The 16,454-nt window shown below is 40.2% G+C and overlaps 1 protein-coding gene across 2 annotated transcripts in view; it reads right to left on the reverse strand.

Annotated features, from left to right (window-relative positions):
• ube4b (ubiquitination factor E4B, UFD2 homolog (S. cerevisiae)) overlaps positions 1-16,454 on the reverse strand; it is an 85,564-nt gene that overhangs the window by 41,128 nt on the left and 27,982 nt on the right. The window contains exons 4-10 of one of the 2 annotated variants that reach the window (XM_072586102.1): positions 15,574-15,661; positions 13,959-14,103; positions 13,206-13,434; positions 7,414-7,827; positions 6,198-6,332; positions 2,253-2,388; positions 282-382 (exon numbers count right to left, since the gene is read on the reverse strand). In XM_072586102.1, the coding sequence (XP_072442203.1) occupies positions 282-382; positions 2,253-2,388; positions 6,198-6,332; positions 7,414-7,827; positions 13,206-13,434; positions 13,959-14,103; positions 15,574-15,661 (1,248 nt within the window). The remainder of the gene's footprint in view (positions 1-281; positions 383-2,252; positions 2,389-6,197; positions 6,333-7,413; positions 7,828-13,205; positions 13,435-13,958; positions 14,104-15,573; positions 15,662-16,454) is intronic. The other variant, XM_072586103.1, reaches the window with a different exon arrangement.

Consider the following 16,454-nt stretch of genomic DNA (forward strand, 5'->3'; position numbering starts at 1 on the left):
AGTGAGTGCCTTCTGTTCATAACTGAAATACGTTAAGCAATGCTGCGATTTAAAGCAGTGAATACAATCTTAAAAAAGTGATATTACTCCAGTTCTACAAAGATTTTAATGAAAGCATTCCCTATTTCTTTAAAAGCTTAAAGAAATAATTGGCAATTGATTAAAAATAGAAATCAGGTTAACTGGCAGGGCAAGCTTTGATTTGGCGTTTGTGTTCTTCCCGCAATCTTAATCACATTAGTAAGTAAACTAAAGTACAGTTATAAGCAACAAAAACTAACCTTGGCTGTGTGAGGGCCCCCTGCAACACAAGAGCTGTATGGGAGATACACTGGGATCGGATGTTGCTGAGCAGCTGACTAACAGATGGTTGGCTGCACATCTGAAAACATTCGAGACATTTTTGGTTACACTTGACATTCTGCAATCACTTAGTGTGCACAAAATTCAGGAAAAGGAGCATATTCTTCAAAAGATGACAGAGGTAAAGGTTGAGTAATATTAAATCACCTCACCTCACCAAATTCACAAACAATATGTCAATCATCCCTTCTACTATTCGGATAACATATCTACTGAGCAGCTATTTTCTCACAAATGTCAGTGCTACTCAATACCAAGACATACTTGTATTTTCTTCAGGAGAGGAATGAAGAAAATGGATCTACTTTCCAGTTCAAAACATCACATGGCACAGTAGTACTACACTGCTTTTCTATCCAAAATGTAAGTGACATCACGCTGGACATAATCAACATGTTTACTGATTTGAAATATATTTTTAGCCACCAGTTGTGAAGTCACGAGCAGTGTTCCAGCACTCGAAGTATCAACCGCCCCATCATGGTACAGTAAAATGGCAAAGGCTTGTAAGAACACAGATTTACTGCTTGAGGGGTCCCAATGACCAAACTGCCAATGCTGGCCCAGAATTCAGTACAATGTAAAAATACCTTCACAGTTAACAAAATGCAGCACATTCGTTTCTTGGCCACTCTCAATATCCATAAGAATAATTACGCTGCTCCCAAACACTGATCTACAAATTGAGCTGACTTCAATTACTCTAAATAGGTTAAAGAATCTCATCCTTTCCTGTAGGCACCAATAAGGAGAAATTAAAGAGATGGACAAAGTGATAGAGCTTTGTCAATTAGATGGGTTGAATGGCCTCCTTCTGCACTGTAACTACTGTGACATATGAATTTAAATTAAGGAACAATGTTGACCAATTCAAGCCAACTGAGAACGATACACAAGCTCATTTGAAATTTGAAGCTGCTATGCAACTCCTATTTGCATGGTTTAGAAATAGTTGAAACGAAAATGCTACTAGCAAAATATCTGTCAATTTAACAAGCAGTAGCTTCAGTTAAGATTTCCGCTATCAGCTGATCACAGCTCACTTTACTCCTTTCCTCAGCGAATTCCTATGTCCTCTCTCCATCAAAATAATATATGAATTAATCTTATTGACATAGAAAATTCATGGACTTCACCTGAGCTGTCTTCAGTTAGCACTACCAGCTCCAGATACATCAATTTACCAAGCTAGCTGCAGAAACAAAACAGGTACATCTCTGATGAATTCTAGAAAGCATTTCTGGGAGGGTGTTATTGTCAGGCCTGTCCTGATGATCTATTCTAATGAACTCAGCAGATTTATTCAAAGTAAAGCTGGTCAAGAAACACGCAGTGTTGGAATCTCGTGATACTAACACCATGTCCAATAACAATAAAGCAGCTTCACTGAAGAACACAATCAAAATGAATAAATCCTGAAAAAAAGATACCTCCCTCCCCCCCACCAAAAGCAAGAGCTTTGGATGACTTGAATAAATATTATTTTGCAGCTAGACTGCAGAAATGAACCAGTGGATCAAAACTCATATTATCCGCAAATGGTGCTCTTTTCCCAGAAGGAAAAACAAAGAATTACATAGCTGGAGGCCAGCAATGAAGGATTTAACAGTAAAGATAGAAATACAGATAAATATTTGGATTTTGCTCAATTACTTCATGTGTGGGTGTAAAGCTCATTGAGAGATCAAATGATTGGGTTCAGTCCTTTATTGAATGGATTCCATATGGTCTATAAAAAGGTCTAAGCTTAATATGCTAAACAGCTCTGCCCCATTTGATATTTTACATTGTAATGTTCAGCATAACAGTTAGGATTTGTACTGACTGAACAACAAGACTGCATGTTCATTTCTGGCTGGACTAATTAAAAAAGCTGTTTATTATTTTACCTTTGGAGCTTTTCTTTCTTCTATTCCAACTCTGTCAAAACACTCTATGAGGTAGTTCAACATTTCAGTCTCCTTACATGCTTCAATTGTGAAACGATCACTGCCAGATTCTGCACAAGAACCACTCGTGCCTAGACTGGTTTGGGGACAGGAGGCAATGGAAAAGAAATAAACATCAAGCATTTCCAAGTAGTAAATATGATACTGTGGTGATGAGAACATTCATGTATTATCCACGATACAGATAATGTTCAATCGTAATGTTGAACCAATAACATCTTGTAGTACTTCAAATCTACATCTTTGTATAACAGGGTATTCTCTAAAATACACTTTAAATGCAATTATCAAAGTGGTGATCACGAGTGTTTAGGGTTAGCATCTTGAAAAAGCTACAATAAAGCAACTGACTTACAAAGCCTGAATCCATTCTAAAATAGACTTTGGTTCCTTTGGCAAAAAGACTAACAACAGACACTTAATCATAGGACAAACAACATGTAGAAACCATTCAACTGGTTAGCCTTTCACAGGGTGATCAAACCAAACATGCATATCTGTATACTTAACATTAATTGTACAATTTGTGTGACGGCATCAAGTTAGCAAACATGCATGCATCCAGGTATTGATATTAAAAAGATCAAGTTTTCAATGCACACTGACTAAAGGCATAACAGTATTTAAACAGTGAAATAAATAAACCAAATTGGCTGCGCCAGACAGAAACATGCCAGACCACAGTTGGTTTTTCAACCAATCTTCACGATTGACCTTAATTTACCACCACCACCACTTCAAAAACATAACTACCATATTACTTGTGCAGTATCACTTATTCAACTGAACATATGCCAACCTAAAACAAGCTTGAAAAACTAAATTAAATGTCAGTATGTTGCCATTCATTTCACATTTTGAATTGAGACATTTCTTATCCAAGGTTAGACAGCAGTATGCCATTAACCTCAACATCTCCCAAATCAGAATATGATAACTCTCTAAACTTACAAAGATTAGTACAAAATTAAAGCAATGTTGTACCACAAAATCACTTAAGTAACTCAAACTTGCTATATGTAGGATACTAACAGCTCAGCAGACTTGCATTTAATCAGCATTACCAACGCAAGTCCAAAGGTGCACCAGCAGTGTTAGAATGCAGACAATCCTCCAAACTTTCCTGAAGTAGTGAACTACATGCATCTTGGTTCAAAAAGATGGTTAATTTAATTAGCATTAGTGAATTATAATCGATTTCTCTTAAATACAGTTTGTGGTCTTGTCTTTTGTTTCTTTTTTCCTTTCACGAGCATGGACATAGCTGACTAGGCCAGCATTTATTGCCCATTCCCAATTACCCTTGGTGGTAGTGAACACGAGTCCATGTGTTGCAGATAAATCCATAGTGCTGTTAAGAATTTGTAGGAATTTGTGAAAGAACAGTGGTTCCAAGTTAGGATGGACATTGTTTGGAGCAGAATTTGAAGGTGGTATCATTCCCATATTTCTGCTATACTTATTTTAAATAGATGACAGCTGTCAAAGGGAGTCTTCTTAAATGGTACACACCACTATTACTTCATGGTGTTACAGGGAATGAATGTTGAAACTGGTGCCAAATTAGGCAAGGGGCTTTGTGCTGGATGCTGTCAAGTTATAGCCAGCCAGGTATACAGAGAGTATTTCATCACACTGATCTATCCCTCATAGATGGTGGACAGGCACTGGGAAGACAGGAGGAGCGCTGTTCGTCATAGGATTCCTAGGTTCTGATCCATCATTTTAGGTACAGTATTTAGCTACCAGGTGTAATTCAGTTTTTAGTCAAGGGTAGTCCCCAGGATGCTGGCAGTAGAGAATTCAGTGATGGTAATGCCACAACATTAAGGGGAGACAGCTAGATTCTGTCGTGTTGCAGATGATCATTGCCTGGCACATGTGTCACATTTGGTACTTGCCACAGATCTGTTCAAGCTTGAATTTTGCTTAAATGTCAGTGTATGTGGACACAGGCTGCTTCTATATCGGAGGAATCACAAATGGTGCTGAACACCTTTCCCAGTGCTGACCTTATGATGGACAGAAGATCACTGAAACGGCTGAAGACAGTTGAGACTGAGACACTATCCAAGAAATATCTGCAGCAATGTTTCATAACGGAGACAACTGGATTCCAACAACCAGAAATAATATTCCTTTGAGTTAGATAGCACTCCAATCAGCAAATAGTTGTACCCTAACTGCCACTGAATCCACTCCTGGAAGCCTTAACACATGTCTCACGCTGTCAAATACTGTTAACATCATGGGCAGTCACTCACTTTTCCTCGAGTTCAGCTCTTTTGTCCATGATTGGACGAAGACTGGAAGTGTCAGGAGCTGAGTGGATCCATTGGAATCCAAAAAGTGAGCCATGAACAAGTTATTGTTAAGCAAGTGCTGCTTGATAGCAGTGTCGATGACATCTTCCATCACAATGCAATTAAAGCAGTAATTGGTCAGCTTAAATCTGTTTTGCTTGTGCCTGGACAGGACATCTAAGCAACTTCCCACATTGTTGGGTAGGTGCCAGTGTTGTAGCTATACTGGGACAGTTTAGCTTGAGAGAAGCTCATACTGGAGCCCAAGTCTTCAGAACTATTGCTGGAATGTCTTTAGAGCCACAGCTTTTGCAGTACCCAATGAAATCAATAAACTGTTGAAAGCACATCGTGTAAATCAAAATGGCCAAAGAGTGGAATCTCTTGGGGGGGGGGTGTCATTCACTTAGCATTTCTATCTGAAATTGGAGAAAGATATTCCAGCCTCATCTTTTCATTCATTTTCTGGGCTCCTTTCATTAGAGAATGGGGATATTTGCGGAACCTTCATTTGCAGTTAATTGGTTAAGTGCCCACCAGTCAGAACTGCATGGGACAGGGTTACAGAGCTGAGATCCAGTCTATAGATTGTGGCATCACTTAGCTGTCAATTGCATGCCACTTTTGTTGTCTTGGCATGCAAGAAGTCCTCTGTCATAGCTTCAAAGTGTATTTTCAGCTTTCTTCTCATTTATTGTAAAGGTAATTCCTGGCATCCAAGAGCACTTTCCAATATTATCAGCAAGGAAATATAATGACTAAAACATGCCCGATCATATCGTGAATGAAACAACCACCTCTTTAAACCACAATATATTTCCACAGTTATCACAATCAACATATGAAGAAGCTTCAATACCACTGGGTATTAGGTTTGCAGAAAGTTATCTAATTATGGTAACTAATTATATTTGCAACTTTGTATCAGTACTGAGGATGCATTTTGACAAAACCATTTAATTGCTTCTTAACCTTCAATAGGGGAAATCAATAGTAGGGTCATTAATAACTATGATTGTAGATGAATGTCTGTCACCACAATATTTCAGTTTTATTCAAAGTGGCAAGAATTACTTGAGTGCAAGGGCAAAATACCAGCGTGGTAAATTAGAGACCCAGCATGCAGCATCGTGAATGAAATGTCATTGTGTTGCAGTCATAATCCACACCATTAAGCACTCAACATTTAACAAACAACAAAGGAGGTGGTATTATTTGAAATTGCAGCTGTACACATCTTTGCATCTGGTTTACCATCTAAGTGGGAAGGAATTTCAGTGTTTACTGAGAAGTTTATTTATATATTTTCAACTGTGTTACACCAACAGGGTTTACTCTCCAGTTTTTTCCCAGCACAGCAGTTACAGCATGAAGCAAAAGCTCAAAACTCAAACAAAACACAGTGTACAAATGAGGGAAAAGTGATAGAATGTTTGATAATGAACTGAGAAGTGAAGGTAATACAAGTACCTAATGGAGCTACCTATAAAACCAGAATAAAACACACTGTTGTTAGTTGCACGCTCAAATGCTTAACCCATGCCCATTGCAGTAAAAGCTGCCAGGCATGTACAACCAATACCTGGAACCAAACTGGACACTAGACAAATCAACATCATCTTCCTCATCATCACCGTCATCATCATCATCGTCACTGCTGTCCTCAGGTAAATCAGAAAGAGCCAAGAGGAGAAGGGAAAAGGGATTGCTGTAGATACTACCAGAGGGAAAATGGAGATATTTAGCACACAAACCAAGATTGCTTGGAGGGTGGGGGTAGAAAAGGAGACATCAAGTCAAAACATGAAGATTAATTAATTTGTTTCAGATGTATGGTGTTTAAATATAATGCACGAATGCATTAAAAATCAAGTCCTATAATAAGCTAATGAACAATGAAATTCATTATTAGTGAATTCTATATGCTGTAACTTTCAGCATTACTGAAGGGATTGGGGTCTGATGTTGTATAACTAATAGCCAACCCATTATAACAAATATTATTTTGTGCAATTTAACTTGAAGGAAGAAAAGCAGTTGTATATACTGGAGACTCCTTGCATGATATACTTTATATTCCTCATGCCTTAATGATGTTTTCTATTTAAAAAAATGTTCAAGTAGTTTTTTAACCTTGCTCTACGAACCTGTACCTATTTATTGAAAGATTTATACAAGAAAGCTTCTCTCATTCCCCCATCAGTTACTTTACTGGTTGCCCTCTCAGTCTTCCTCATTCACACATCTTTCATAATTGATTATTGCGGTCTTGTATCCTCCAACACAAACTTAAAATGTATTCCATTCATCTTGTGCATTTTTGAATATTATCAATGCAGAATGCTAAAAAGTAAAATGTTTAATGGCTTCCTGAGCTGAAAATAGAATTATTCAATCTTGTCATTTGCATAAATTGGGTTTCAATGGAATACAGAATCAGTGATAATTCGTTGATACACATCTACTCTCCAAGCATTTTAGATTTTTTTTGAAATGCTATATTCTGTAGGCTGCATAGAGGTAGCAAAATTCATTCATTAAGTGAATTTAATTTGGAAGCTGTCAAAATAGGGATGCTCCAAACAAGAGGCCCTTGTTAGAAAAACAGTTTAAAGTCTTATTTTAAATTTCTCACACCAGAACAAAGTTCAAGTGCCTTGAAAATTTAATTGGCAACCTTCTCTAAGTAACTTAAATTTGCACTTCTGTATAAATAAAACTGGAACATTTATTCTAAATTTGTAAAGTCAAGATATTTAAAAGAGCTCACAATATTATTTTTTATAAGTTGACAATACCTAAGTGGCAGCGGGCTCAGTGCAGAACGGGAAGTTGCTGGAGAAGTGACTGGAAATAATGGTGGACCCATTACGGTGGGTTGTTGCCTTGGAGAACTCATTTGGATCGAAGAAGGGCTACTGGCCACAGTTTGTGCGCTAGAAGTGACAGGTGTGATTGGCAACGGATTTGTACCAACATTTCTTAGCCTGGGAGAAGTTGCGAATAAGGGTGGGGAGCTCATGGCCAATGATGGTTGTCTTGAAGAGCTGGCCTGAACGGAGGATGAACGAGGAGCCATTGTACGTTGGCATGGAGAACTGGGCGTCACTGAAACAGGGCTTGCAAACTTAGGCTGCTGGTTCGCACTGCCTGCAATCTTGGAAGGATGATTTGCTGTAAAGGATCGAGAGCTTGGGCTGGTTCCATACAGACTAGAGTATTGAGATAGAGAGAAATTAGAAAGAAAGAAGAAAGAAAAATGAAAACATGAAAACATGAAAAAGAGGTTACCAAGTTTGTAACATTAGAATTTCAGTAGAAAAGCTCTGCATTTACTTTTCGACATATTGAAATTCAACTACAGCTGAAGCATTTAATCCCAATTAGCTCTGCAAATAGATGCCCCTCTGAATTAAGAGAAGTTCTTATAATACACAGGCATTCACAAAATAAGCTAATTTGAGAGTAGTCACGAACAGCTTGTTCATATTCAATAACAGCTTACACTTGACTTCTACACCTTTACAGCTAAACAGACACCAATGAAGTAGATTTCAACCATTAGAACCATTGACAAGTTGCATTTTTTGCCCCTTCACTAAATCAACAATTAAGTAATTAATTGTTTACATCAAGACATTTTTGATAAAACTTTATATTAAATTGCAGTAGTGATGTTATGGAGAAGAAATATTTGTTTCACATAAGAGCAGTCCCATTCTAGGCTAATCAGTGTCTACATTATCAGAAAAAAAAGTTATCTCAACTCTGCCTCAAGTATATTCAAAGAAACATGTTGCCCTGAACTCAGAGGTCTGGGAATTGATTAGCAGGCAGAATTTAAAGATGTTTAATGTTACTGAAAATAACTACAGTTTTAAAAATCTTTTACATTAACCTGTTGCATCCCCTCAATTGAAGACCAAAATTGAGAGTGACACATTAATTCCAATTCCACAAGAACAAAATATAAAGGTTAACGGGTAAAGTTGCCATAGTCTCAGAGGAGCATAGGGTTGCTCTCTCATTGGTCAGAGATGACTGGTGGTGGTTTAACCTGAGTTACCATGCCTCAGGAAAGGGGAGGAATTGATAAGAAGAGTCTTTCACAGTAACCTCAGCTGGCATAGAAACTGTTGGCAATGACTCTGCATCACAAATCAGCCATTCAGCCAATGAAGCTAACTGATCCCTTTATGATGATATTCACAACACAAATTTAGTTTAGAACAGTGAATTATTTATGGATTTTTACAAACCGCAATCAAAATTATTGGATTTTATTCTGTCTCAAGCCTCTCTCCTACCATGAATCTTAGTTGTGTCATAGGTTCCTCCTGTCAGCGTGGACTACAGAAACAGGATGATACATGGCTAGCAGACATCACAAGAACTAGCTTATCAGTTGCTGAAACTATTGTAGACAAAAAATATGCGAAAAATAAATCTGTTCCTCCTTTGCACTTAAACAAAATTGAAATTACTCTTATAAATAAATTCTGAAAAGTAAAAATCACTAGGACATGACCATCATACCCCAATTACTTGTTATGTAGTGGTTTACTCATCGTTTTCTAAAAATATAAACATAGCAAGCAAGCCCATGCAAACCTATAATTGCAGGGCAATTACCTGTAGCAATGCTAAAATCTCAGCTAACTGCCGTACAAACGTCTACATTTAAATCAGGGATACACACTTATTTTATATAGTAATTTTGCCAATTACTGGTGCCAATTGGTACAAGTATTGCATCACCATTCTTGAAGCAAATTCAGAACGTGAGCACTTGACCATATACCACATTCTCCAAAAGTTCTTTGAGTTAACACTTTGGTAAATGAAAAAGGGCACCATTACATGGGAAATATTAATCAGGAGAAAAAGTCCAGCAGCGAGTTGATGAGGTTTTGCCAACAGGCAATTATTAATCACACTAGCTTCTTTAGCTATTAGAAAAATAAAGTAGTCAATCAATGAATGGGATGACAATATAAATTAAACATAAGTGACGCATCAAGGCAGATTCATTGAATTTCATCATAAAGTTGATCAGAAAGATGAAAATTTGCAGTGCACAGACATTGAAACACTGGGCAGCCATTGCTCCCCAAACCTTGAATTCCTCACCATCAAGTGTAGCCCTTCTATCTACCATAAGAATTTACCGCTGCTATACTCACTGCTGTGTACAAACTGCCACAAGCAAAGGTTGAGGGAGCTCTGGATGTGCTGTACTCCATCACTAACACCCTCGAGACAGAACACCCAGAGGCCCTGTTTGTTGTTCAATCAAGCCAATCTAAGGAAGATGTTGCCCAAGTACCACCAGAACCTGCTAAAAACCAGGACCACCTGCCCCACCGGGCGCCTGAACATTTTAGATCACAGCTACACCACTGTGAATGATGCAAACCGCTCCATCCCCGACCCTCATTTTGGGAACTCCGACCTCAATGCCATGCTTCTTCTCCCAGCTTACAGGCAAAAGCTCAAGCAGGAGAACCCCTCATGGATAAAGGTCCAGTGCTGGTCAGTGGAGGCAGAGGATCAACTCCAGTGCTGTCTGGTATTGGCTGATTGGGCCGTGTTCAAACAAGCCGCAGGTACCTTGGACGAGTACACCACCACTGTCACAGACTTGATCAGCAAACGTGTGGAGGACTGCATATTGAAGAAGTCAATCCGGGTGTTCCCCAACAGGAAATCCTGGATGAATCAGGACAGAGAACCTGCTAAAAACCAGGCGTGAGGCCTTCAGATCAGAAGACTCACTCAAATATAAGGAATCCAAGTATGACTTTCACGTTGCCAGTAAGACAGCCAAGGACCAATACCAGTCCAAACTAGAGACCCAGACAGACAGCCAGCAACTATAGCAAGGACTGAACGACATCACAGATTCTAAAAAGAGACAGTGCAAGATAGCAGATGATGACATATCCCTCCCAGATCGTCTCAATGCATTCTATACCCGCTTTGAGCAGAATTTCAAAGGAGAGGTTAACACCTATTCTGACAGGTCCTGATGAACCTGCCCAACAGTCACTGTATCAGGGGTCAGATCAGTTTTCCTTCGTGTGAATCCAAGGAAAGCTGATGGGACCAGACGGAGTACCAGGCTGTGCATTCAGAGCATGTGCAGATCAACTGGCAGAGATCTTCTCAGATATCTTCAACCTCTCCCTGTAGGAAGCCACTGTCCCTGCCTGTTTCAAGAGGGCCAACATCATCCCTGTGCCTAAGGCGGCTCATGCAACATGTCTCATGACCACTGCCCAATGGCCGTACCTTTGGTGGTTATGAAGTGCTTTGAAAGGCTGGTCTTGGTACTAGATTAGAGTGGTGTTGGAAAAGCACAGCAGGTCAGGCAGCATCAAAGGATCCGGAAAATCAATGTTTTGGGCAAAGGCCCTTCAGCAGGAATGAAGGCAGGGAGCCTCTGGGGTGGAGAGATAAATGGGAGGGGAGTGGGGCTGGGGAGAAGGTAACCAAGAGTACAATAGGTGGATGGAGGTAGGGATGAAGGCGATAGATCGGAGAGGAAGGTGGAGCAGATAGGTGGGAAGGAAGATTGGCAGGTAGGACAGGCCATGAGGATGGTGCTGAGCTGGAAGGTTGGAACTGGGGTAAGTGGTTTGGGGAGGGAGGGGGCAGAACGCTTTGACGAACATCTCCGGGACACCCACACCAATCAACCCTACTGCCCTGTGGCCCAACATTTCAACTCCCCCTCCCATTCTGCCGAGGACATGCAGGTCCTGAGCCTCCTCCATCGCCACTCCCTCACATTCATTCAGTCTCTAAATCCTTCCACCCAAGGCAATCAATGTGGACTTCACCAGTTTCCTCATTCCTCCTTCCCCTTCCCTGACACCTCTCCTCGTGCCCCCCGCCCCCGCCGCCTTCATTCCTGATAAAGGGCTTTTGCCCGAAACATCGATTTTCCTGCTCCTCGGATGCTGCCTGACCTGCTGTGCATTCCCAGCACCACCCTAACCTAGACTCTCATTTCTAGCATCTGCAGTACCCACATCTGCCTGGTTTTGGTACTAATCAACTCCAGCCTCCCCACAACACTTGACTCATTCCAATTTGCCTATCAGGCCAATCGATCCATGTCAGATGTCATATCACTCCTCCCTAGAACATCTTGACACCAAGAACAGTTTGTAAGAATCCTACTCATTGACTACAGTTCAACTTTCAACACTATTATCCTCTCAAGACTGATTACTAAACTTAGTGATCTCAGACTAAGCCCTACTCTCTGCAACTGGATCCTCAGTTTCCTGACCCACAAGCCACAATCAGTGAAGATTGCGGACAATATTTCATCCTCACTAACAGTCAACACTGGATCCCCTCAGGGGTGCATACTCAGCCCCCTACTATAGTCACTGTATACCAATGACTGTGTCGCCAATTACCAGACTAATGCCATTTACAAGTTTGCTGATGACACCATCATAGTTGGTCGAATCTCAGATGGCAACAAAAAAAGACTACAGACGTGAGGTGGAAACCTGGAAAAATGGTGCACGGAAAACAACCTAGTTCTCAATGCCAGCAAAACTAAAGAACTCATTACTGACTTTCCGCAGGATGTTACTCATGCCTCCCTACACATTAACAGCACAGAGGTGGAATGAGTGGAGAGTGTCAAGCTCCTGGAACTGGTCATCCACAACCACCTTTCTTGGACTCTTCATGTGGATGCACTGGTTACAGAGGCCCAACAATGTCTCTTCTTCCTCAAGCAGGTGAGGAAATTTGGCATGACATAGAACACCCTTGCCAACTTTTATAGGTACATCATCGAGAACATTCTGTCTGGATGTATCACTACCTGATATGGTAACTGTGCCATTCAAGATCGGAGACGGTAACAGAGAGTGGTGAACTCAGCCCAGACACTCACAAAGGCCAACCTCCCACCTATAGAATCCACCTACCAGGCCTGCTGTCAAGGAAAGGCCACCAGCATTCTCAAAGATCCATCCCACCCTGGTAATGTTTTTCTACGACCTCTACCATTGGGGAGAAGGTACAGAAGCCAGAACATATGCACCAGTCGGTTTCGTAACAGTTTCTACTCTACTGCTGTTAGAAAAATGAATGGACTCACTAACTCCCAAATTCGCCTGTACCTGTGCTTTTGTTTTTGACGCTATTTATCTATTATTTTCTTATCTATGTTACTTAACTATGTGATCTGAATGTACTGCTTGCAAGACAAAGCTTTTCACTGTGCCTCAGTACACGTGACAATAAATTCAATTCAAATGGAATACACAAGTATTCGTTTTTCAAAATTTTTTTTTAAATTCTTCTGCAAATCATATTTCAAATTATAAAAATGGCCCAAATCATGAATAGCCATCCACAGAAGACTTGTAGAGACCAACAAGGGGTTTGAAAATTGTGATTGGTTATTTCACTACACCATCTCCCACATTTTGTCACTGATACTTTTTATTCTAATTTTTAAATACTGATGAGATATATACTATTGCACACCTTTAATTTACTGGTGAATATTTGAACAGACTAAGAGTCCAGAAAACATCTGGACTCTTAGTACACTTACCTTGATAAAGAACTGGCACCAAAAGAACCTGGGCTGCAAAACATGGGACTTGTTCCATGACTTGATGGAGGGTTAAGAGGCAAATTCCGGTCAGGTGACCTTGCAGCTGCAGCAATAGGTCGAGAGGTGGCAGTCAGACTGGCAAATGGGTTATCTTCGGGCATTTGAGTGGACAGCATCAGAACCTCCATTAGAATCTGGCCAATCAAGTCTTTCCAGTCTGAAAAAACTAAAGCAGCAAAAAGTCAACAAGCAGGCAAGGTTGAATATGTTTCCTGTTAGGATAGTATATATCTCTCACCTCATTTGCTCAGTTGCTTTACGACTTCACGCCTCTCGAGCTAGAGATAGTAATCCTATTATTTAATCCTACTGGGAAAACAGCAGAGATATCTTCCCCCTCTACTAATGGACAACACAATTTATTTTATTACTAGCTAGCTGGGAATCCAGTTACACGTCCTTATTTACCCCGAGACTAGAGAGGCCCACACAACACATGTTCTATTACAGATGTACGAACAGCAAATACACTCCCAGATGCTAAACATTTATCGAAACAGGGAGATGTAGGAGAGCACAGCTCCAACATGAAATGTAGCATCCAGAAATCTAACATCAGAACAGAGAGTTGGTATGAGAGGCAAAATACAAACAAAAAGGAAGAGTGTGACTTTTCCAATCGCCCTTGAATGCTGACCTTGGCTGGTAAAGGTTTTGTGAAGTCATATCACTAATGTTGCTAGTTCTCACCTTCTTTTGCATTCTGTTTAAACTCTGCAGCCAAACCAGGTAAGAAGATTACATCCCTATCATGCTCCTTCCAAGAGACCCGGAAGATTTTACATATTAGCAAAAGTGCTTGTTCTTCTGACACATCTGAGCCCAATGAGGGTTCCTAAAAACAAAAGTAATTATCACGAATTGACTGGTGCAGTTAGCAAGTATCCACAATAGCAGAGTTGCTCACTCAGAAGTTGAGAATGCAGATCATTAGATAGAAAGAAGGTGCCAGAACCCAATATTTTAATAAAAAGAATTGATCTCAATTGTATTTTCCCCCTTCCACCTTGGCCAAAAACATTTGATGGGGTAACAATCAGGTACAAGAACTTTAATTGCACAGGAGTTTGGATAAACTTGCCATGAAATCTAATTAAATACCTGATGTGCCAATAGATATGTCCAGAGTTCAATTACAAACTAATAAGCCAATAATTTACAGTTTTCCTTCAATATTTCATTATGATAGGTTTTGTATATTAAATCTGTTATGAGTAATGCAGTTGAAGTTTATTCACCATAAATTTATGATCTCAACGGTAAACATTTCTATAGAAATTCCTGGTATAAAATGTGCCTATTCAAAATATGCTCTGCCTCAAGATCAGCAGGGTTTGGCTTTTTTTAAAGAGACACGGTGGCTCAGTAGTTATCACTGTTGCCTCACAGCACCAGCATCCCAGGTTCGATTCCAGCCTCGGGCGACTGTCTGTGTGGAGTTTGCACATTCTCCCTGTGTCTGCGTGGGTTTCCTCCCACAATCCGAAGATGCGTAGATCAGGTGAATTGGCCATCCTAAATTGCCCATAGTGTTCAGGGATGTGGAGGTTACGTGCATCATTCAGGGGAACTGTCGAGTAATAGGGTAGGGGAATGGTTCTGGGTGGGATACTCCTCAGAATGACGGTGTGGACTTGTTGGGCCTAATGGCCTGTTTCCACACTGTAGGGATTCAATGAAAAGCAAGTGTTCATTCTCCCACATCCAACTGACAATCATTTATTTGCTGTTTCACTAAGCAGAGCAGTCAGGACCACAAAACTCTTCACAGATAAAACTCAAAAGTGTAAACAAAGTTAAACTCAAATGTTTTCATTATTCATTAGCAATTTTTCACAGATCAAAAGGAGTTTATATGTTTAGATTCCCTACAGTGTGGAAACAGGCCCTTCGGCCCAACGAGTCCACACCAACCCTCCAAAAAGTAACCCATCCAGACCCATTTCCCTCTGACTGATGCACTTAACACAATGGCCAATTACCTGACCTGCACATCTTTGGACTGTGGGAGGAAACCGGAGCACCCGGAGGAAACCCACGCAGACACGGGGAGACACGCAAACTCCACACAGACAGTTACCAAGGCTAGAATCAAACCTGGGATGCTGGTGCTGTGAGACAGCAGTGCTAACCACTGAGCCACCGTGCCACCCTTTGTTAGTTTGTTAGTCTTCTGAGCCATACTCAAATCTGAAACTTAAGGAAAAGAATTTGACATCATAGCTTTAAACACATTAAAATTTAGCCATTAATATCAACCCCTTGCAAAATTAGACACAAAATTCATAAGCATCAGGAACTGTACCTTATCAGTCAAACTCCTTTTTTCCCGTCGATCACCCTCATCAACTTCCATATTTTCAATTCCTGAGTCGACATCCACTTGAGACATGCTATTTAGAGGAGAAACATATTATTTCATCCGTGTAGTAATTAACTATTAATTTGCTGTAACTTTAACTTAGAAACCAATCTGTACAGCTCAATTTTCCCTTTTTTATTGAAGTAGATCCATTGATGATATTAACATCCTCCAAAGACTGCAACTGCCATTCATTCCAACGTTATTACATTTACCACATAGTATTCAAGTTCTCCAATTATGTCAAATCGTGGATTCATGTAACTATTAAAATTTATCATTTACACATTTACCTCAAGATCTTCAACAATAAACATTCAAATCATCTGCAGTAAGGAAGCATTAATACTTAGCACATAAGTTATGAACAAAAATCTTCGGGCTCAAGAGTCATACAGCACAGAAACATTCCCTTTAATTGAACTTTTCTGCACCAGTCTTCCCAATCTAACTTAGTCCCATTTGACAGCATTTGCCCACAGCCCTCTAAACCCTTCCTATTCATATACCCATCCAGATGTCTTTTACATGTTGCAATTGTACCAGCCTCCACCACTTCCTCTGGCAGCTCATTCCATACACACAACCCACTGTGTGAAAAAGTTATCCCTCAGATCCCTTTTAAATTTTTCTCCTCTCACCTTAAACCTATGCCCTCTAGTTTTGGACTCCCTCATCCCAGGAAAGAGACCTCGCCCCTCACGATTCTATAAGATCACTCCTCAGCCTCTAAAGCTCCAGGGAAAATTGGCCCAGCCTATTCACTTCTCCTTATAACCCAAATAGTGTTCAAAAAAAAATGGCATCACCAATGTCCAGTACAG

Source organism: Chiloscyllium punctatum, chromosome 16, assembly GCF_047496795.1.
Source record: "Chiloscyllium punctatum isolate Juve2018m chromosome 16, sChiPun1.3, whole genome shotgun sequence".
Taxonomy (NCBI): Eukaryota; Metazoa; Chordata; class Chondrichthyes; order Orectolobiformes; family Hemiscylliidae; genus Chiloscyllium; species Chiloscyllium punctatum.